This window comes from Malania oleifera, chromosome 2 (assembly GCF_029873635.1).
Source record: "Malania oleifera isolate guangnan ecotype guangnan chromosome 2, ASM2987363v1, whole genome shotgun sequence".
Lineage (NCBI taxonomy): Eukaryota > Viridiplantae > Streptophyta > Magnoliopsida > Santalales > Ximeniaceae > Malania > Malania oleifera.
Genome location: NC_080418.1, coordinates 98415277 through 98434087, shown reverse-complemented (window position 1 = coordinate 98434087; position 18811 = coordinate 98415277). Strand labels below are relative to the sequence as shown.

The 18811-nt window shown below is 34.5% G+C and overlaps 1 protein-coding gene across 11 annotated transcripts in view; it reads right to left on the bottom strand.

The window, feature by feature from the left end:
• Nucleotides 1-7655, bottom strand: part of LOC131149597 (putative pentatricopeptide repeat-containing protein At5g09950) — a 38276-nt gene extending 30621 nt beyond the window's left edge. For 7 of the 11 annotated variants that reach the window (XM_058100185.1, XM_058100194.1, XM_058100193.1 and 4 more), the window contains exon 1: nucleotides 4176-7652. In XM_058100185.1, the coding sequence (XP_057956168.1) occupies nucleotides 4398-7643 (3246 nt within the window). In that variant the 5' untranslated portion in view covers nucleotides 7644-7652 and the 3' untranslated portion in view covers nucleotides 4176-4397. Of the gene's footprint in view, nucleotides 1-4175 lie in introns of all 11 variants that reach the window. The other 4 variants (XM_058100187.1, XM_058100186.1, XM_058100191.1 and 1 more) reach the window with 1 other exon arrangement.
• Nucleotides 7656-18811: the final 11156 nt, after the last annotated feature.

Here is an 18811-nt window from a genome sequence, read left to right as displayed (position 1 = left end):
AACTTGACACTTCAGACATCTGAACCCGACACTTCAGACGTCTGAACCCACTCTTCAGTCATCTGACCCTATGTCCAATTCATTTTTTAAAGGGTTTCAGGAACTTCAGATGACTAAACACGACTCTTCAGTCATCTGAACACTGTTCAACAGCAAATTTTTTAAAATCTAATATTTTAAATAATAGCCGTTTTGAGCTCCAAATTTTCTAACAACTTGGGAAACTCTCTAAGGAAACTTTTGCAACGAGGAAACTTGTTTGAAAGCCTATAAATACATGGTTTTTGTAAATCAAAATATACCAAGCATTGAAAATCTCTCATAAGCTCTCTTGCTCTCAAAGCCTCATCTTGATCATCTCTTGCAAATTGAAAGTGTAGTGATTCTGAGATTCTAGCTCATCAATTCCTAAAGTTAGATTACTGATTTCTCATTTGGAGAAAAGGAATTTGGTGAAATCCTTGTTAAGCTTCAAAAGTGTATTTCTTTCATGATATTTATCTTTTGAAGTACATAGTTTCAATTTGTACTAACCTGCTCTTTGTGTGAGCATCTCTTGTACACCAGCTTCTTGTTATTTTTCTTATAGATTGACGATTCCAAGGATTGTTTGGATCGTTGGCTAAGCAAGGGGATATTGCTTAGAGAGGTGGGCTCTAACCTAGCAAAGAAGTGACCGAACGAGGAGACATCGTTTGGAGAGGCGGGCTCTAACCTAGTGAAGGAGTATTTGAGCGTGGGGGATCGCTTGTAAAGGTTTTGTTCCACCCGTCAACGGAACAAATTTAGTGAATCCTTTGGTGGTTTTGCCAAGGGCGAGGACGTAGGCTGGTATAAGTTGAACCTCGTAAAAATCTCTGTCTCACTCTCTCTTTCCTTATTCTTTATTTTCAGTGTATATTTAAATTGCGTTGATGGTTTAAATTTAAAAATCATATAAACTACGTATATTTGGAAATCAAACAAACTTAAGGTTTAATTTTGATTTGGGTTGCAGAAACCGAAAGGGAGTACGTTGGTTGAACCATTCTTTGCGGAAACCATACGGGAGTACGTTACTTGGTTAAACACCCAAAGATAAATTAACTGAGAGTTTATTTGGATTCTGAATATTTGGAAAGAGTGATTGGATGACGCATTGAATATTATATTGAAGGAATAAATTCATATATACAGGGCTTGGTTCAAATTCAAATTAACAAAAGGGCTACACACAAGCTGAGAATTATTATGATTGTTTGGTTTAATCATCATAGTAAATTGATTGGTTTGGTTGAAAAGTTGATTACTTGTTTGGTTAAGCAATAAGTGTTGTGGTTGAAGATTGAATGTTTACTTAGTTCTTGTTTGATTGACAAAATAGATAAACAAGTCAAAGAATTGGTTAAATATTAAAAGAAGTAAAGGACTTTAAAAAAGAACTAAAAAGAAAGTTTTAAAAGCCAATTCCCCCCCCCCCCCTCTTGGGAAGCTATTCCTAATTTCAATCTCCTTAACCCTATGACACATGACCAAAGTACCTAATCCTCTAATGTTCCAACTCAAAATCTTCATTTGAAAACCTAAGGACCCTACCACTCTTCCCCTTTTCCCCCCATAGTTGATAGAAGAAGCCAATTTTTGTAATTCCTTTTCAACTTTCTTGTTTATCTGCTCAAAGGCCAATTTCTGTCCTAGTGAAAAAAATAAATTACACTCCAATTATCTTGCAATTCCTGCAGGTCTCATCTGTCTCTCCCATCCCCCAGTGGTTCTAGAATCTAAGGTCAAAGATATACCTTCAAAATCTAACTCTCTTTGGCAAAGCAAGTCATTCTTTTCAAAAGAAACTTTTAAAGGCAAAGGTAGAATATCTTTTTTTCAGAATTAATACTCACTAGTACCTGGGAGCTCGTGCATGGAAGGGGAGGCCAAATGAGAAGGTGAAGAACTACCACCAGCTGCAGTTCATTCAACCTCAAAGCTACCTAAAACTGTAGGAATCCCAAGAAAAATTTGTACCATGATTATCAGAAGGGGAAGAACCAATAAGAGTGCTTACACCCTGTTGTGAATCTACTTGCTTTGATTCCCCTACTTCAGTGTTAGACAAACAAGCCATATCCTCTGCATAGAGCTGTGAATCCTCCAGACCTATCACATGGGGTGATTGATTGCAGATAGTTTTCCACAAATTCAAAAAGAATCTCTTCTAGTAAGTGATCTACCTCATCATACATCTTACCAAACTCATGACCTTGATTAGAAGTGAAATCCCCTTCAGATATACCTCCTTTCCTGGTATGACTCTTTTGGAACTTAATGGAGCTCCTAAGAGTCTAAGACAAATCCCGTTTTTAGCCCAAAATCAATGCAACCTGAGGTTTCTTCAGGTTGCATCAAATCCACGATCTTAGGGCTTGAATCTTAACCTCTCTGACCACACTCTTCCCTTCTCTGTACATCTTGAATTTATGTACCATCCTTTCTTGAGTCATCATTCACTAAAAGAGTCTTGTGCACAGCCTCTTCTAGTTGATTCCATAGAGAGAGGCATCTATCGTCTCCAATTGGCAAGGTGCCCATCTGCCCCATGTTCCCCCTTCTGCTAGAGGAAGGAACTTATGTATCCTTGTTCCCATTAATTTCAACAATAGGAGTGTCACCACCTTCACAACAGGCCTAGCCATAATTTGTAAAGGGTTTTTGACTTTCAAACAAACCCAGCCATATAAGTTTTCTTAACAACCCATTTCTAGTTCTGTTTGGTAGTAGGCCCAAAAGAATTCTGATGACTAATTCTGCTAAGATTATTTTCCTCCCCAAAACTTTACATGTTTACATGAGGACGCAAAAACATAAAGCCTAATCTATTATTTACTCGATGGATGCAAAGTGAATGGGCATGAGATATGCAACTAGAAGGCAAGCATGGGGCCCTGGACAAGCTTGACTTGTCACATGGTCTTAAATTTCCACAAAATTGTCTTAATGTATCTGCTTGCCATGCCCCCTTGAAATTAAAATGCAACCAATATTCATCTTCTTATATATTCATTGAAATTTCCATGAGTCAACCAAAATTCATCAATATCATAAATTTTCAAAAATATTTTTCAAAAATTATACAATGGAATGAAATTCCACTAAATTGAAATTTGAAATTCAAAACTCAAAATTGAAATTTCTCTGTCAATAAAATTGTCTATTTTACTGAAAATAAGAAATATTACAAGAAGGATAAGAATAATAACTTTTAAGCTTTTGAAATTCTATGCAAATCGAACTAGATATATCCAAAAACATTTTATTTTATAAGTCAAAAGTAGGTGCATTTGCATAGTAACTAACATTTAATTTATTTATAAATTTCATTTATGTTAACTGAATATGTTAAATTAATACAATTGTTGTATTATAGATTTCCACCTTGTACACTGCATGGTCATTTGATACATTCTATTTACAATATTTTAGTTTTAGATCTTGCATTATTATATCTATTGACAATTCGAAGTTTCAAAAAAAAAAAATTCCCATGTGCATTTTACTACTAAGTTCCATCAATTTTAAAATCAAAATAGAAATTAGCATCGACATTGAAATTCCCATTAGAATTTATTTATTTCAAAGCTTGAAATTTTAGTCCAAATCAGAATAATTTGAGTTAAAATGGTGAACCTATCAAAGACACTAACCACCATATTGGGTCAAAGAGTCCACTATAAGACCACTTGATGCAGGACCAAGGCCTAACTAATTTAAGTTTTAATTCAACTTTGTATAAAGTGAATATATAGGAGACCATTTATGGGCTTACAGTGCTTGGAGAGCAAGAAATTAATTTAAGAAACCTAAATAAACCTTTATGTTTCTTAATTAAATAGAAATATCCTAAAATGTAAAAGATATGATCCCACAATTGAATTCCCTAAATAAAAAACTGAAGTTCAATTTAATTCCCCATGCCGAATACATCAATAACATTCGACATTTTATCTTATTCTACATTTCCTAGCTTTCCTAGCAGCCAAAGGAAGAACAATTTGAATGATGTTTGACAACAGAATGGCAAATAATACAAAGCATGACATACCCAGTTTAAAACAGAGATTGAATGACAGTAGGAGAAAAAGATTTTGGAAAAAATAGTTCAACTACAAAATATTGACATTTATGATTGAAGAGCCACGTACCAGTAGGGCAAACTTGAAAGAAGAGTGGTTCTAAATGTAATTGTAACACTTGGTGCACAAGCCTTCCACACCATCATGGATATGGGGAAGGTATTATATATGCAGTCCTACCTTCACACCTGGATGGACTGTTTCTGTGATTTGAACCTCTAATCTTCAGCCATTTCTACCTAGCATTTAGATGGTTCAAAATGCTTTCCAAGATTGGCAATGACTGCTTAGTCACCAATAATCCCCACATGAGCAGTCACCATTAACAAAATGATGAAATCTGTTTGAATCTCGCAATACTATTTGACGACCAATGATTCTTGATATATATTTGAAGGCAGAGTGACAGTCGCCACAAATCCGTAAATTTTTCATAATCCTTATAGGCATCCCAGATTTACGAGAGAGAACAAAAGCAACTGCAAGTCTCTCACTGTGATAGCTCAACAGTTCTTCTTTATTTTCCAGGTCAAGATCATAAAGAGCAAATTTTGTCTGTGGCACATAACCAGCATCCTTTATTTTCTGATGCAGTTCGCGGAGTTTTTCATAGATCAAGTAATTATCAGGATGTGATTTGTCTCCAGCTACAAAGACATGAACACCATCTTTCATGGTGACCCAGCTACAACCAGCTTCCTTCTTCACTGCTGCTTCCCTCATTAATGTCCTAGCCTTTGCCACATCTTCCCATTTACCTCCAGAGGCATACATATTGGAAAGAAGCACATAGTTTGCAGCATTTTGAGGTTCCAACTCCAGAAGCATTTCAGCAGCTCTCTTACCTAATTCTGTGCAGCGACCATTTGCTCGACAGCAGGATCCCAAAACTGTCCTCCAAATAAGAACATTAGGCCTGACTGGCATCCTATTGATAAAGTTTTCTACCTTATTAAGCTCACCTGCTCGTGCAAGGAGATCCACCATACAAGAAAAATGCTCCAACCGTGGAGCTAAACCATATACCTTGCTCATAGATTCAAAATGCTCAAATCCTTCCTCGACCAATCCCACATGGCTACAAGCCGACAAGACCCCAACAAATGTGACATGATCAGGTGGTTGACCACCTAGCTTCATTTGCCTAAAAAGATTTAAAGCTCTCTCCCCAAGTCCATGTCGTGCATAGCCTGATATCATTGAATTCCAAGAATATACATTCTTAATGGGCATCGACCAAAAGAATCTTGAAGCGTAATCTATTCTTCCACATTTGGAGTACATGTCAACAAGTGCACTGCCAACTACAACATCAGATTCCAAACTAGCTCTTATTTCACACGCATGAACTTCCATGCCACGTTCCAAAGTTGCAACTGAAGCACATGCACTAAGAACAGTGGCAAAGGTGAAACAATCTAATCTCTGTCCATTCTGCATCATAAACCAGGCCAAATCCATGGCCTTGTTCAAGAGCTCATTATGTATGTAACCAGAAATCATTGAATTCCAACTTACTTCATCCCTCCTTTCATACATCCTAGCAAAGATCTTCTCACAGACTTCCATCTGTCCACACTTCCCATAGCACGAGAGAAGTGCATTCTCAATGGCAGTGTCATCCGCAACACAGTATTTTAGTGCTAGAGCATGAATTTGAAAGCCCAGTTTGTGAAGTGAAAGAGATGACACTGCAGCAAGAATGTTCATGAAGGTTACTTTATTAAGATTCCATCCTGCTCGCATCATTTCCAAGAAGTATGTAACAGATTCAAAAACAGATGCCTCTGAATCAGCAAATGCTCCAATCATAGAATTCCATGAAACTTGATCATACTCCGGCATCAAAGCAAATAGTTTCTGGCCTGCAGCAAGAAATCCAGTCCCTGCATATAATGCAAGAAGAGCATTTGAAACTGAAACATCCAAATCAAGTCCCAGTTTCAGCCCTTCACAATGTATTTGTGCTCCCAGCATGATCCAGCCCAAGCTTGCACATGAACTCAAACTGCTTATCAGTGTAAACTTCGAAGGCATCAAGCCAGTTTGTCTCATTCTGCAGAAGCTCGTGACTGCATCTCCAAAACGCCCACTTTGGTCAAGACCTGAGATCATTGAGTTCCATGAGACTGAATCTTTGGCAATCATGAGCCCGAAAACTGAACAAGCATCATCAATTGCACCACATTTAGCATACATATTAACAAGCCCATTCCCAATTGCAACCTTAACATCAACTAACCCAGTTCGAATTGCATACGCGTGAACCTCTCTACCCCTTTTTCTCCCTTCTTCCACATCAGTAAATTCAGAAAAAGCACTTAGAAGAACAACATAAGAATCAAAATTAATTCCAATTGGGTCTTTCATATCCCCGAAAACCTCAGCTGCTGCCTCTCCTTGCCTTTGCTTCACCAATCCAACCATCAAGCCATTCAGGGAGACTGCATTCCTGTTACTCATCTGCTCAAAAATCTTCTTGGCACTATCAATCAGCCCTAACCTTGCAAATCCACTTACTAAAGCACTTCCCACATAGAGATCTAGCATGAATCCAGCTTTCTTGACTCTGGCAAGAATCTGCTCTACTAAGCATAATCCACCCTCAACAGAAGAACAGGCAGCTGTTATTAAGCTACCAAAGGTATACTCATTAGATTTGAAACCAAGTCTCAAGCCCTCAAGTTGCATGTCTGAAAATAGCTCAAAAGAAGAAACTGCATCTCCTCTCTGAGAATACAGTGAAATAATAGAATTCCATGATATTGAATTCTTAGTTCCAATATCCTCAAAAACACAACGGGCACAAGTAGTGGAATTCAAACAACTTCCATACATTGATATCAGCCCATTACACACCACCACATCCCATGCATACCGAGTTTTCAAAATTAAACCATGAACTTGCATCCCGAGTTTAAGCCCGCAAGATTTCATGTCCCGGCAAGCTCGGAGAACACTACCAAGAGCATACTGGTTCGGGACAAAACCCGCACAAATCATTCCCCGGAAATGTTTACACGCCTCAACAGGCATGTCATTTTGAGTATGGCCAGAGATCAAGCAGGACCAGGTAACAGAGTTCTTGTCGGGCATTTCATCAAACAGCTTCTGCGCAGAGACCAAATCACCAACTCTGATGTAGGCATTAATGAGAGTATTAGACAAGAACAAATCACCGGAGAACCCACATTTATAAATCTGCAGATGAAACTGTTCAGCATCTTCAGAGGAACAAGAGCTTTGGCATCCGCAAACAAGACGCTCGAACGTCTCAGAACCAGAGGACTGAACATAACTGTGTTCCGCGGATTGATTTAGGTGGAATTGAGATAGAGGGTAGTTATCGACCAAGTTCTGTGGCGGGATCGGATAGTGAGGCGACGGTCGGATAGGGGGAAGAGGCCTTTGAGGGTTGAAGAGAAGGCTGTTGTCTCGTGGTCGTGGGAGAACAAGTGGGGCAGCGGACGTGCTGAAAGCGGGGGTTGAACTGTAGTGGTTTCGCCTGCGTGAAGAAAGTAGGAACCCGCGAAACATAACTCGCTGGAGAGGGGCATTTGAAGCGGCACCTTCTATTTCAATTTATGGAGCCCCCCTGTCTGAAAGAATTAAAAACAGAAAATTAAAATATTAAATATTAAATATTATTTCTACTATTAACCAACAGAAATTTGAATAATTTTTTATGATTTTTTTAAATCATCTTTTAATCATTAGAAAGCACCTCATATTTATAAGTTTTTTTTTTATATATTTACAATATTTATATTTTAAAAATTCTTTTTTTGGTTCAATATTTTTTAAACTTTCCCATTATTCTCCAAAAATAATAAAGCACGTTACCACATTTAAAATTCAAATAAATAAATATTTTTAACTTTCCATTATCTATTAAAAATAATAAATTTAAAAAAATTAATTGTCAGTGACTAGTTAATTACTAATTAAGCCAACCTCTCTCTACAATGTTTCTTACATACATATTGTAATTGAAAATTAATGGGTTAAACCAACCAAACATCCCAATGATATTATATCTGAAAAAAGCAAATAAAAATCCATTAATTTGAACTGAACTTGAATCGTTTAATTTGACTCATAATTAATGCGAACGTTGAATAAGTCAGATATGGTTTAAAAATATGTTATCCTAGTTAGTGGATATCAAGTTTTATATGATGGATACTCACCAATATGTTAATTATAGAGCATACTATGTTAGTATGTGGACTTATACAAGTGAAATACATGCTTTAAGGTGATCCATATGATGGGTCACAGGTCACTTATGTGGCCCCAAACATGATATGACATGATGTAATTGGTGAGTTTCAAAAAACATTTCTTAAAATTTTTTCTTAAATTTTGATTCAAAGACAAAGTTACTAAAATTAGGGTGTAAACTTTATTTTTTCAATTAGAGGTCGGCCTTAGGTTTGATTTGTACAAGCAAGTGATAGCTTACTTCCCAACATTTATCAATTCCCACCTCCTCCTAATATTTAGACTAAACACCCCAAATGAAAGTTCCAAGCTCTAACAAATATTTTTTTTTAGGGAAAATTATATAAACCACTCCTCCATTTCATCAAAAAGTAATTTGATACCTTATGATTATATTATGATCTCATTAAAGCCCCTATGGTTTGCAAAACTATCAAATATATATCAAAACTATGGAGCCCCTATGGCTCCACCAATATTTTTTTGACAAAGATCAATATATTAGATGCATGTTCTATTTCTTCTTCTTCTTCTTCTTCTTCTTTTTCTTTGACAAAAATATCTTTAAATGATATCACCCTTTTTGTTTAAACCTCCAAAAGACCATCAACTCTTTACTATAGTCCCGTTATTATTGAACAACCTAAATAATAAATTTGATCCAAAAAGAGTGCAAGTAATGCATATCATTTCCCATTTAGTTTAATATGTGGATATAGTATAATGTTATCAAACATTTAAGTTAATATAGCTTAAGAGAATTATAACTTTCCATAGCATAGCAACAAGAATGTAAGGACTTATTGGGAGGTCCAATGATGGAAAGAAAAGGAAATAAAAGAGGTTTTCTTTTCTTTTTCAAGAGATAAGACTCTAGGACTAGAAGGATACAATGCCAAGTTCTATAAATTCTAGTGGAATATAGTAGGAAAAAAAGTGATAGAAGCACTACAATCATTTTTTAAGGATTACAATTTGTCAAAACTAAACAATGCAACATTTACTCTTTATCCGAAAAATAAAGCATGGGAGTTATGGTGCATTCCAAGAGGGGAGTGAATTGGGTATTTAAAATTCTTTCTAAGTCAATTTATCCCTATTTTAATTTCATAATCAGTATAACACAACCTACAGTTTTTCTAAACAAGCATGAATCCCACAAATAATAATGTATACAAATATTTAAAATAATTATAACATTCAGCATAAATTGAACATAAGCATACAAGTGCGGAAAGTAAAGTATGAAAATTAAATAAAGTAGGGAAGAGGGAGAGCGCAAACACAAAGTTTTTAACGAGGTTTGACAACTCCCGCCTACATCCTCGCTTTGGGCAAACCACCCAAGGATTCCACTATCTACTCCTTAAAACTAGGACGGAGCTTCCCGTTACAATCCGCTGATTGCACAAGGCGTAACTACCTCTTTACAATTCGTTGCTTACACAAGGTGTAACTACCTCTTTACAATCCGTTGCTTCCATACGAGGCATAACTACCTCACCACGGTTCACAATCTGAACCGTAAATACAAATGATATAAGGAATGAATTTTTCATACAATGAAATGTTTCTCAATAAGTTGAGTTGTACAATGTAAAAACCTTAATGCACTCTCGACTGATTTATAAAATTTGAAGTTTGGTAGAGTAAGGATATTCCTCTCAAAAATATTTTTCAAGTAAAAATGAGAAAGTGGAATGATTAAGTCAAAAGTTACCTTGTAAAATTCAAAATATTTTCTCCAAAGGATTTTTCAAATTGAAGAGTAGGAGAAGAATATTTTTTCAAGACTGACCTTTAAAAACAAATAGCAAGAAGACTCTCAAGCAAAATATATGGAAGAGAATATATGCTCAAGCCTTACTTGTATAACCCAAAAGAATTTCCCCAAAAAGATTTTCAAAAAGAAAGAGTAGGAGAAAATAAATGGATGTTCTTGATATCAATAGAAAGCTAAGAGAAAATCCCACAATTTTTATGTTGAACACTTTTTAAGATAAGGAGTTTTTGATTGATAAAATCACTCATCAATGAGTCGGAAGAAACAAGAAGGGAATTTTCCTACTACGTACACCCCTAAGTATTTTGCACATAACTTTTATTATATAACTCCAAATTTGGACGTACTTGTATCAACAGAAATCTAAGGAAAAATTTCACAACTTTTATGTTGGATACTTTTTAAGATAAGGAGTTATTGATAGAGAAATGTGCTCATCAATGCGATAGAAGAAACGTGAAGGGGTTTAACAACAAAAAAAAAACTTGTTTTGGAAAAATTGTTTTCATAAAAAGTTTATGCCTCTAAAGTCAATCTAAGATCTTGGTCATTTTGTGAGAGCTTCAATTCAAATCATATGATTATGCATGCACAAATTGAAACCTAATTACTATTACAACTTAAAGAATAAATAAAATCTTCATGCATCTGCTCTTTAGTATTCCATGGAATACACCATAATTTGTGCTTGATTAGGTACTCCTTGGCTTCCATTTTACATCCCTCATTTGCATCTTCTGCATTATAAATCTATTCAAAGAGTAAACGCACAAAATGAGATGTTGTGGTTTGTCATAATCAAAATAGAGACCGGACTCAAAAGGTCAACAAAGCATCCTATGCAAACTAAAGACTTCAGACCAATATCTTGTTGCAAAATAACATATAAAGGAATAATGAAGATCCTTGCAAACATGCTTAAAGTCTGTATTGGGACTTTATGGATAAGAATCAATTAGCTTTTATTCAGGGTAGGTATAATCAAGATAATTTCTTGATGGCTCACATAGTAACCCGAACCCGGTAAATAAAATAAAAATGAATATAGAAAAAAGGGAGAATAAAAGAAAGGGAAAAGAAAATTTGAAAAGGACATCAAGCAAAGACTCGCCAACGAACTAGTTCTCTTCATCAACGAGCGTCCTTTTGGATTTCGTTGACGAGTTTACGTGTCTCGTCGATGAAGATTTACCGAGAGAGGTTTCAGATATTTCTAAAATTCGTTGACGAACTCGCGACTTCATCGACAAACGGTCTTCTTGGACTCGTTGACGAATCCACGTGTCTCATCGACAAAGTCCTGCATATAAATAGTGTTGCTTTCATTTTAAGCAACGTTTTCTCTCTCCTCGCGCCTATCTCTCTCTCTCTACCCTACAGTTCCCTTACTCTCTCTCTCTTCGATTCCGATTCCATTAAAGATCGGATTAACGATCAAGAACCACCACGAGATTCCTAGAAGATTCTCTGCAACTTAAGTGGAGTAGATTTTCAGTTTAGGATTCCGGGGCACCAAGTGAGATATTTTAGGGTTTATATGTGTATTTGGAGTATGCTAACCTAGGAAAGGTGCTAAATGATTTTTATACTGGGTTTGAGTTGATTTTATTGGGGATAATGTAATTTAAGGGTTTTGAATTTTAAACGCCTCGGGTGTGGTTAGGATTTTAGTAGACTTTTCAGGAAGCAGGTAAGGGGAATTAATTATAGTAGATTTTACTAAGTTTGAACCGGTTAAATTCGATTATACAAATTAATATACTTAGGTATAATTTATTTGAACAGTTAGACATATGAAAAATAATGTTTTTTGATATATATATTATATGAAAAAAAATTATGTGGCATGAATATAACTTTCATAACTTAACTAATTGCGATTACTGGCTGTTGTGAATCTTGTTTAGTAATAAATACTGATTGTTTGTGAGTATCGGCTGGTTGTGGATACAGTTTATTTGTGATTATAGATTGGTTGTGAATACTGGCTATTTGTGAGTACTATGTGGTGATTAAATTTGATGTGTGTAAATGTGTCATTTGTGTGGTTATCTGTGTATATCACAATATAACGTTGACATATCTGAGGAGTTCGTTATATTGCCTAGATATAATCACGATATAACGTTGGCAGGTCTGAGAAGTTCGTTATATTGTCATTATATATTGGGGTAGAACATTGGCAGGTCTGAGGAGGTTGTTCTACTGATATACTACGAGTAGGTCATAGGGATGAGATACTGGTGAATAGTGGTGTCTGTGTGAGCCACGAGTCACGGAAGCCGGGTATTTACCTTCTTTAAATTTTCATTTTCCTCTTTATTTAATTACTATTATTTTTCGGGTCTTTACAGTTTATCTTGAATTATACCCATTTTATTTTCTTGTGAAGGATCGGAGCATGGAAGCGACTCTTCTTCGCGGCAAATGTCAAGATTGTGTCTATCCAATGTCAATGGCTTCTTCTACTAATGAGTCTTTTGTTTTAGCACTTGTTGGTGAATGAACAACATCTACAACTTGGCATGGACGACTTGGGCATCCCTCAAATAAAGTAGTTGATTTTGTTATTCGTACTTTTTCCCTTCCAGTTGTAGAATCTCGCGTCTTTTCATCATCTATTTGTAATGCTTGTCAAATTAATAAAAGTCACAAGTTGTCTTTCTCTTCCACTTCTCTTGTTAGCACTCATCCACTTGAATACATATATATTGATGTTTGGGGGCTTGCGACTTCCACTTCACTTGATGGGTTTCAATTTTATGTCTTATTTGTTGATCACTTTACTAAATATTGTTGGTTGTTTCCCATCCGACGAAAAAGTTTGCTCCATTTTCTGTCAGTTGAAATGGCTAATTGAAAAACAGTTTGGTTTTCACATCAAACACTTGTACTCCGATAATGAGGGTGAATATCAAGCTCTCCATCATTTTCTCTCCTCAAACTCCATTAGCTAGCTTACCACTACTCCCATGCACCTTAGCAAAATGGTACAAGTGAACGTCGGCATCGACACATTATTGAAACTGGTCTCACTCTATTGAGTCAAGCGAGTCTTCCCCCATCTTATTGGTCTTATGTGTTTCAGGTAGCAGTTTATTTGATAAACGTATGTCTACTCCTCTTTTAAAAAATAAAAGTCCTTTTGAATGTTTTTTTGGTTGTTGTCCCGATTACAAAAATTTGCACATCTTGTCTCTTTCTCGGTTACTCAAGCTCCCAGAGTGCCTATAGGTGTATGGACCTTGTTACCTCTCACATTTACGTGTCTAAGCATGTGGTTTTTGATGAATGTGTTTTTTTCTTTTCTTCCTCTACCCATGTCGTTGTGTCTTCTTTGTTAGTTTCAGGCGCTAACACAAAGGATCTTGTCATACCAGCGGTGCCTTCCATTGGACTAATACCCTCCTCTTTTGCTACTGTGACGAACAATGCTCCTGCAATTCCGGCTTCTCCTTCCAGATCTTCATCATCCTCCCTTGCACATTCTCCACCAGAGGTAATTCCTTCATCCACCACACCTGCATCTCCGGCCTGATCCAGCCGTACTCATGCTATGACTACCCGGTCTATGAATAAAATTCATAGACCCAAACATCTTTACCTTGCTACACTAGACACCCTCTTCTTCAACCTATTGAGCCCACATGTGTGTCTCAGGCCTTGAAAGATCTCAAGTGGTGACATACTATGTACGAAGAGTTCACTGTGTTGGTTAAACATAGCACATAGGAGCTGGTTCCACTGCGCTCTACAATCAAACCCGTTGGCTACAAATGGAATTTCCATATCAAACGACATCCTGATGGTAGTATTTCTTGTTATAAAGCACGGTTAGTGGCAAAAGGTTTTCATCAACAACTTGGTTTTGATCATAATGATACGTTCAACCCTATTATGAAACCGGTGACTATTTGAGTTGTCCTCTCCCTTGCTGTTCAGAAAAATTGGCCCTTTGCCAATTGGATATTAATAATGCATTTCTGCATGACCTCCTTTAGAAGGATGTATTAATGGTTCAACCTCCGGGTTTTGTTGATCCTAATTTGCCTTCTCATGTTTGCAGGTTAAAGAGGTATTTGTATGGCTTGAAACAAGCACCTCGTGCTTGGTATCAAGAACTGAGTGCTTGTCTTATTCAACTCAATTTTTAGCAGTCTAAATCTGATTCCTCTCTATTTATCTACACTTGTGATGATATTACTTTCTATTTTTGGTATATGTGGATGATCTCTTACTCACTAGAAGTAATTCTGCTGTTATCTCAAAGGTTGTTCAGCAGCTCGGTCATTGGTTTTATCTTAAGAATCTTAGTCCCTTACATAATTTTCTTGGTGTCGAGGTGATTTCAGTTACTCGTGGGCTGTTCCTCTCCCAACAAAAGTATATTCAGGATCTTCTTTCTCACACCAAGATGGATAGTGCTAAGGCAGTGATGACTCCACTTGCCATAAAGGATCTTCCACTCTTCTCCTACTCATGATCCAACTAAGTACCGCTGAGTTATAGGAGCTCTACAATATCTCTCTCTTACTTAGCCCGAAATTGCCTTCCCGATCAATAAGTTGGCTCAGTTCATGCATAAACCATCTCAGATTCATTAGACCACTGCCAAACGTGTTCTGCGATACTTGAAGGGCACTTTCGTCATGGCACCCTCCTCAAGCGCATTGAGAATCTCACTCTTCAAGGGTTCTCTAATGTTGATTGGGTCGGTGATAGGGATACCAGAACCCCCACCTCTGCCTATTTCATTTTTCTAGGTGATTATCCCATTTCCTAGAGCACGCATAAGCAGCATGCTATGGCTCGTTCCTCCATTGAGGCGGAATTTCTGGCTCTTCCTTCAGCCACCTCTGAGCTTGTTTGGATTCGCTCATTATTTCACAAACTAGGTGCTTCGATTACTAAGCCCCCACATTTGTTTTGAGATAATATTGGTGCTAATTAGTTGAGTCTTAATCTTGTTATGCATTCACGGATGAAGCATATTGCTATTGATCTTCATTTTGTGCGTGATCTGGTCACCAAATTAAGGTTTGCTGCAAGTCTCTCCTATTAGCATTCTTGATCAACTTGCATACCTCTTGACTAAGACTCTATCTCGTCAGAAATTTCACTCTCTGTGCTCCAAGATTGGTGTAACTGATGGCACGCTTATCTTGAGGGGGCGTATAAAGGAAATTGTATAGTTTTCCAGCAAACCATCGATTGTTTTTATATACCCTTTGACAGTTGCTTCGTCAGTTCAAGATAGATAGAATGTTTTTCAGGAGAAAATCGGTGACGAATTATTGCAAACCGTTGACGGTTACGTCTGTTGCTGAATTGTCGAGAATCCTAACAATTGAAGATTTGCTAATATCTGATAGTTTGCGCCAATTTGGGATTCCTCAATTGTACTACTTGAACATTTGTTTGTATTTGATAATTTATGATCTTCTTGATTTAGTATTCAAATACTTTTGAATTTGTAACAACTATAACATGTACAAGTGTCCCCTGTATATAGAACATCTCTACATTAATGAAAGTGTCTCATTTTCTATAACATTTAAGATAGTAAGAAATCTAAAAAATAAAAAAAAAATGACAAAGAAGTCGCAAAATTTCCAAATAATTTTAAAAGATTGATTTCTAGGAATTATAAGGACCATAATATTACATTTAAGAGATTATTTGTGTATTGATTTTTTGGTTTTCCATATTTGAATACAAAATTACTAAAGGAAATCATAAAAATAAAATATTATTTCTTTGCGTAAATAAAATATTTCCTATTTGGAAAGATCAAATCTTGCCTCTATTTTTCTTTTTCTTTTTTCTTTTATTTCCCCCCTTTGAACTTACAAATCTTGAGATCTTATGAAAAAGAAAGTTACAGAAATTTCAAAAAACATTCTTGAAATGATGCACACAAATTTGAATATTTTTCTTGCATAACAGTGTAGGTATGATTGCAAATTTGATTTCTTTAATTATTTTATCGAATAATATCTTCTAAAATACGTCATCAGCATGCATTGCAATAGTGACAGTTACCATTGATCTGAATAACAAAAAAAAAAAAAAAAGGTTTTGCAGATAGGAAGGAAGTGCACCCGAAGAAGGTGCACTAACACTCCTTCAGGATTTCTTGAAGTGTTCCACGCTTGAATGGACTACTATGAGTGACGCGAAGAGCCAAGCAATTCAATATTCAAAAAGATGTTTGTGAAGCAATTGAGCAGTTAAAAAGTCATTGTTCGTCAAATTTAAGACAATTTAGTTTTACAACTTATGTTTGGCTTATCATTTCATAAATTAAAAGTTAGATGATTTAGCCCTACCTTTTCTAATGACTACTTAAAGAAACTGTGAATTCTATTCACAAATTATTTGTCTCGACATCGGTTCGACGCCTAATCCTCGAATCCACACATGTTGGCATGCATTTGGGGATAATTAATAGCCATCCCTATTGGGATTTTAAGGTCTTAATAGGCCTACTTAATTCCAACACCTTGCATTGAAAATTAAATGCAAAACTTCCATTCTCCTAGACAAAGACTTTAGACAAATGCAAGAGTTTATATAGGAGACTTTATCCTCCACGCACCCGTGTGTCTGCTTTCTTAATTATACATTTACCAAAAATGAATCCCTCTTTGATAATTAATGAATGTAAGACCAATTTATCACATACCTAACATTAAGGAAACAGACACACGACCACGTGGAGGAGGAGATCCCCTATATAATTTCTCAACAAATGTTCATGCCATCATGACAATTTCAACCAGCACTAATCATGAACTAAAATTAAGTTGGAAGTTATTTGTTTCTTGAAATATAATTGTATCGTAAGTTTTCTATGTTCATTTCTGCATAATCAAGACAAATTATAAAAATTCGCTTGTTTGAGTTATTAGTTTTATTATTATTGTTGTTGATTTTCAACTATTTGCAAAAAAATAAAAAGTAAATTTTATGATTTTTAATTTTTTTTAATTAAATCATTCATTTTATCTACGCTTTTAAATTAAAAAATAAAATAATCATATGAATTTAAATATAATAAAAAAAAATCCATAAAATTAAAAACAAATAAAATAGAAACTATTTACAAAATGCTTTTATCAATTTTCAATTGTCATGTACAAAAGATTATTCTTGTAAAATGTATTTTGAAATATAATAATTAAGTACAATAATTATAATAATTTTTATTTTTATTGTAGTAATTTTTTTCATTATTTTATACTTGTATTATTTTAAGCATATTTTTATTTAATTTAAGGAAAAAAAATGAGCATTGAATTGCTTAGGAGACAATGAGGGGCGGCCCTGCCTTTAGGCAATTGAGGCAGGCGCCTAGGGCTTCCAAATTTTTGGGGCCCCTCAATTTTTTTTAATATAATAATATTATTTTTGCGTTCCAAAATTTTTTTAATTAAATAATATTAATATTATTTATTATGCTCTATTCCCATAATTGACTTCCTAACTAATTAATAAATAATAAAATTATATTTTAAAATATAAAATAAATACAATTTAATTCTTTTTTTTCAAGTTTTATATTTCCCAACTAACAACTTTATTGTATTTCAAATTATCTATTACTCCCATCTCTCTCTCTTAGTTTCTCTAAAATTTTTTTTTCATCTCTCACACTCTCATCTCTTGGTTTCTCTATGATTTTTGCTAAAACTATTGTGTTCATCATCTTCGGGCCTCCGATTCTATGTAATTTTCATCACCTCTAATTTTTATTTCAATGTTTGTATATTATTTTTCTATTATTTTCACTCTGAATTTTTTTTTTCTATTTTTTCTTAGATTTTGAAAGCTTTGAGATTATAGCGTTGTATCCGGCAAGAATCCGATATATCTAAAGTCTTGCTCGCCGATCGATTTGCAATAATAATAATAATCAGGTTATATTATTTCAATCTACTATTTCTATAAATTTATTAAATTTATTTTTATTTGTTTACATAATTTGTCAATTTATAGTTAGTGTTAATTTTAAAATTTAATTATATCAACAAGAAAATATGACTCCGGATATGAAAAACGAAAAAAGAAAAAAAAAATAGACAAATTAGTGTCATCTCAAAAGGAAGTTTTTGATAAATTTATTTTTAGTTCTAAGCAAAATATAAATGAGCAAGATTAAAATCCTCCAAAAAGCGAGCAATCAATTCCAGAGATGGAATTAAAATCTAATAATAATAATAATAATAATAATAATAATAATTATAGTGATAAAGATAACATTAATATACAAGAAATGTTCACTAATGATATTTCTTTTAAAAGACATTTTAACAATATAGAAGAAAAAAAAAAAATAATGATGATAATATTTATGATCTAAAATATTGGGAAAATATAGATACAAATTACGAAATTTACTACTTAAAAAAGGTCCTATAAGGATAATGATTTAATTTTTTCAAAAAATAAAAATTCAAGACATTTTTCAAATATATATTATATTCGAAAATTATCAAATGGAGAGAAACATAATAGAAAATGACTTATATATTCTAAAGATTTAGATAGAGTATTTTATTTTTGTTGTAAGTTATTTGACCAAAAATTAAATAACCAACAACTAGCTAATACTTGAAAATCTTGAATATAAAACTTTAATTAGTGATTTTGCATCTCAAAAAGTTAGAAAAATTAATTTTAAATAAAAATTAAAATT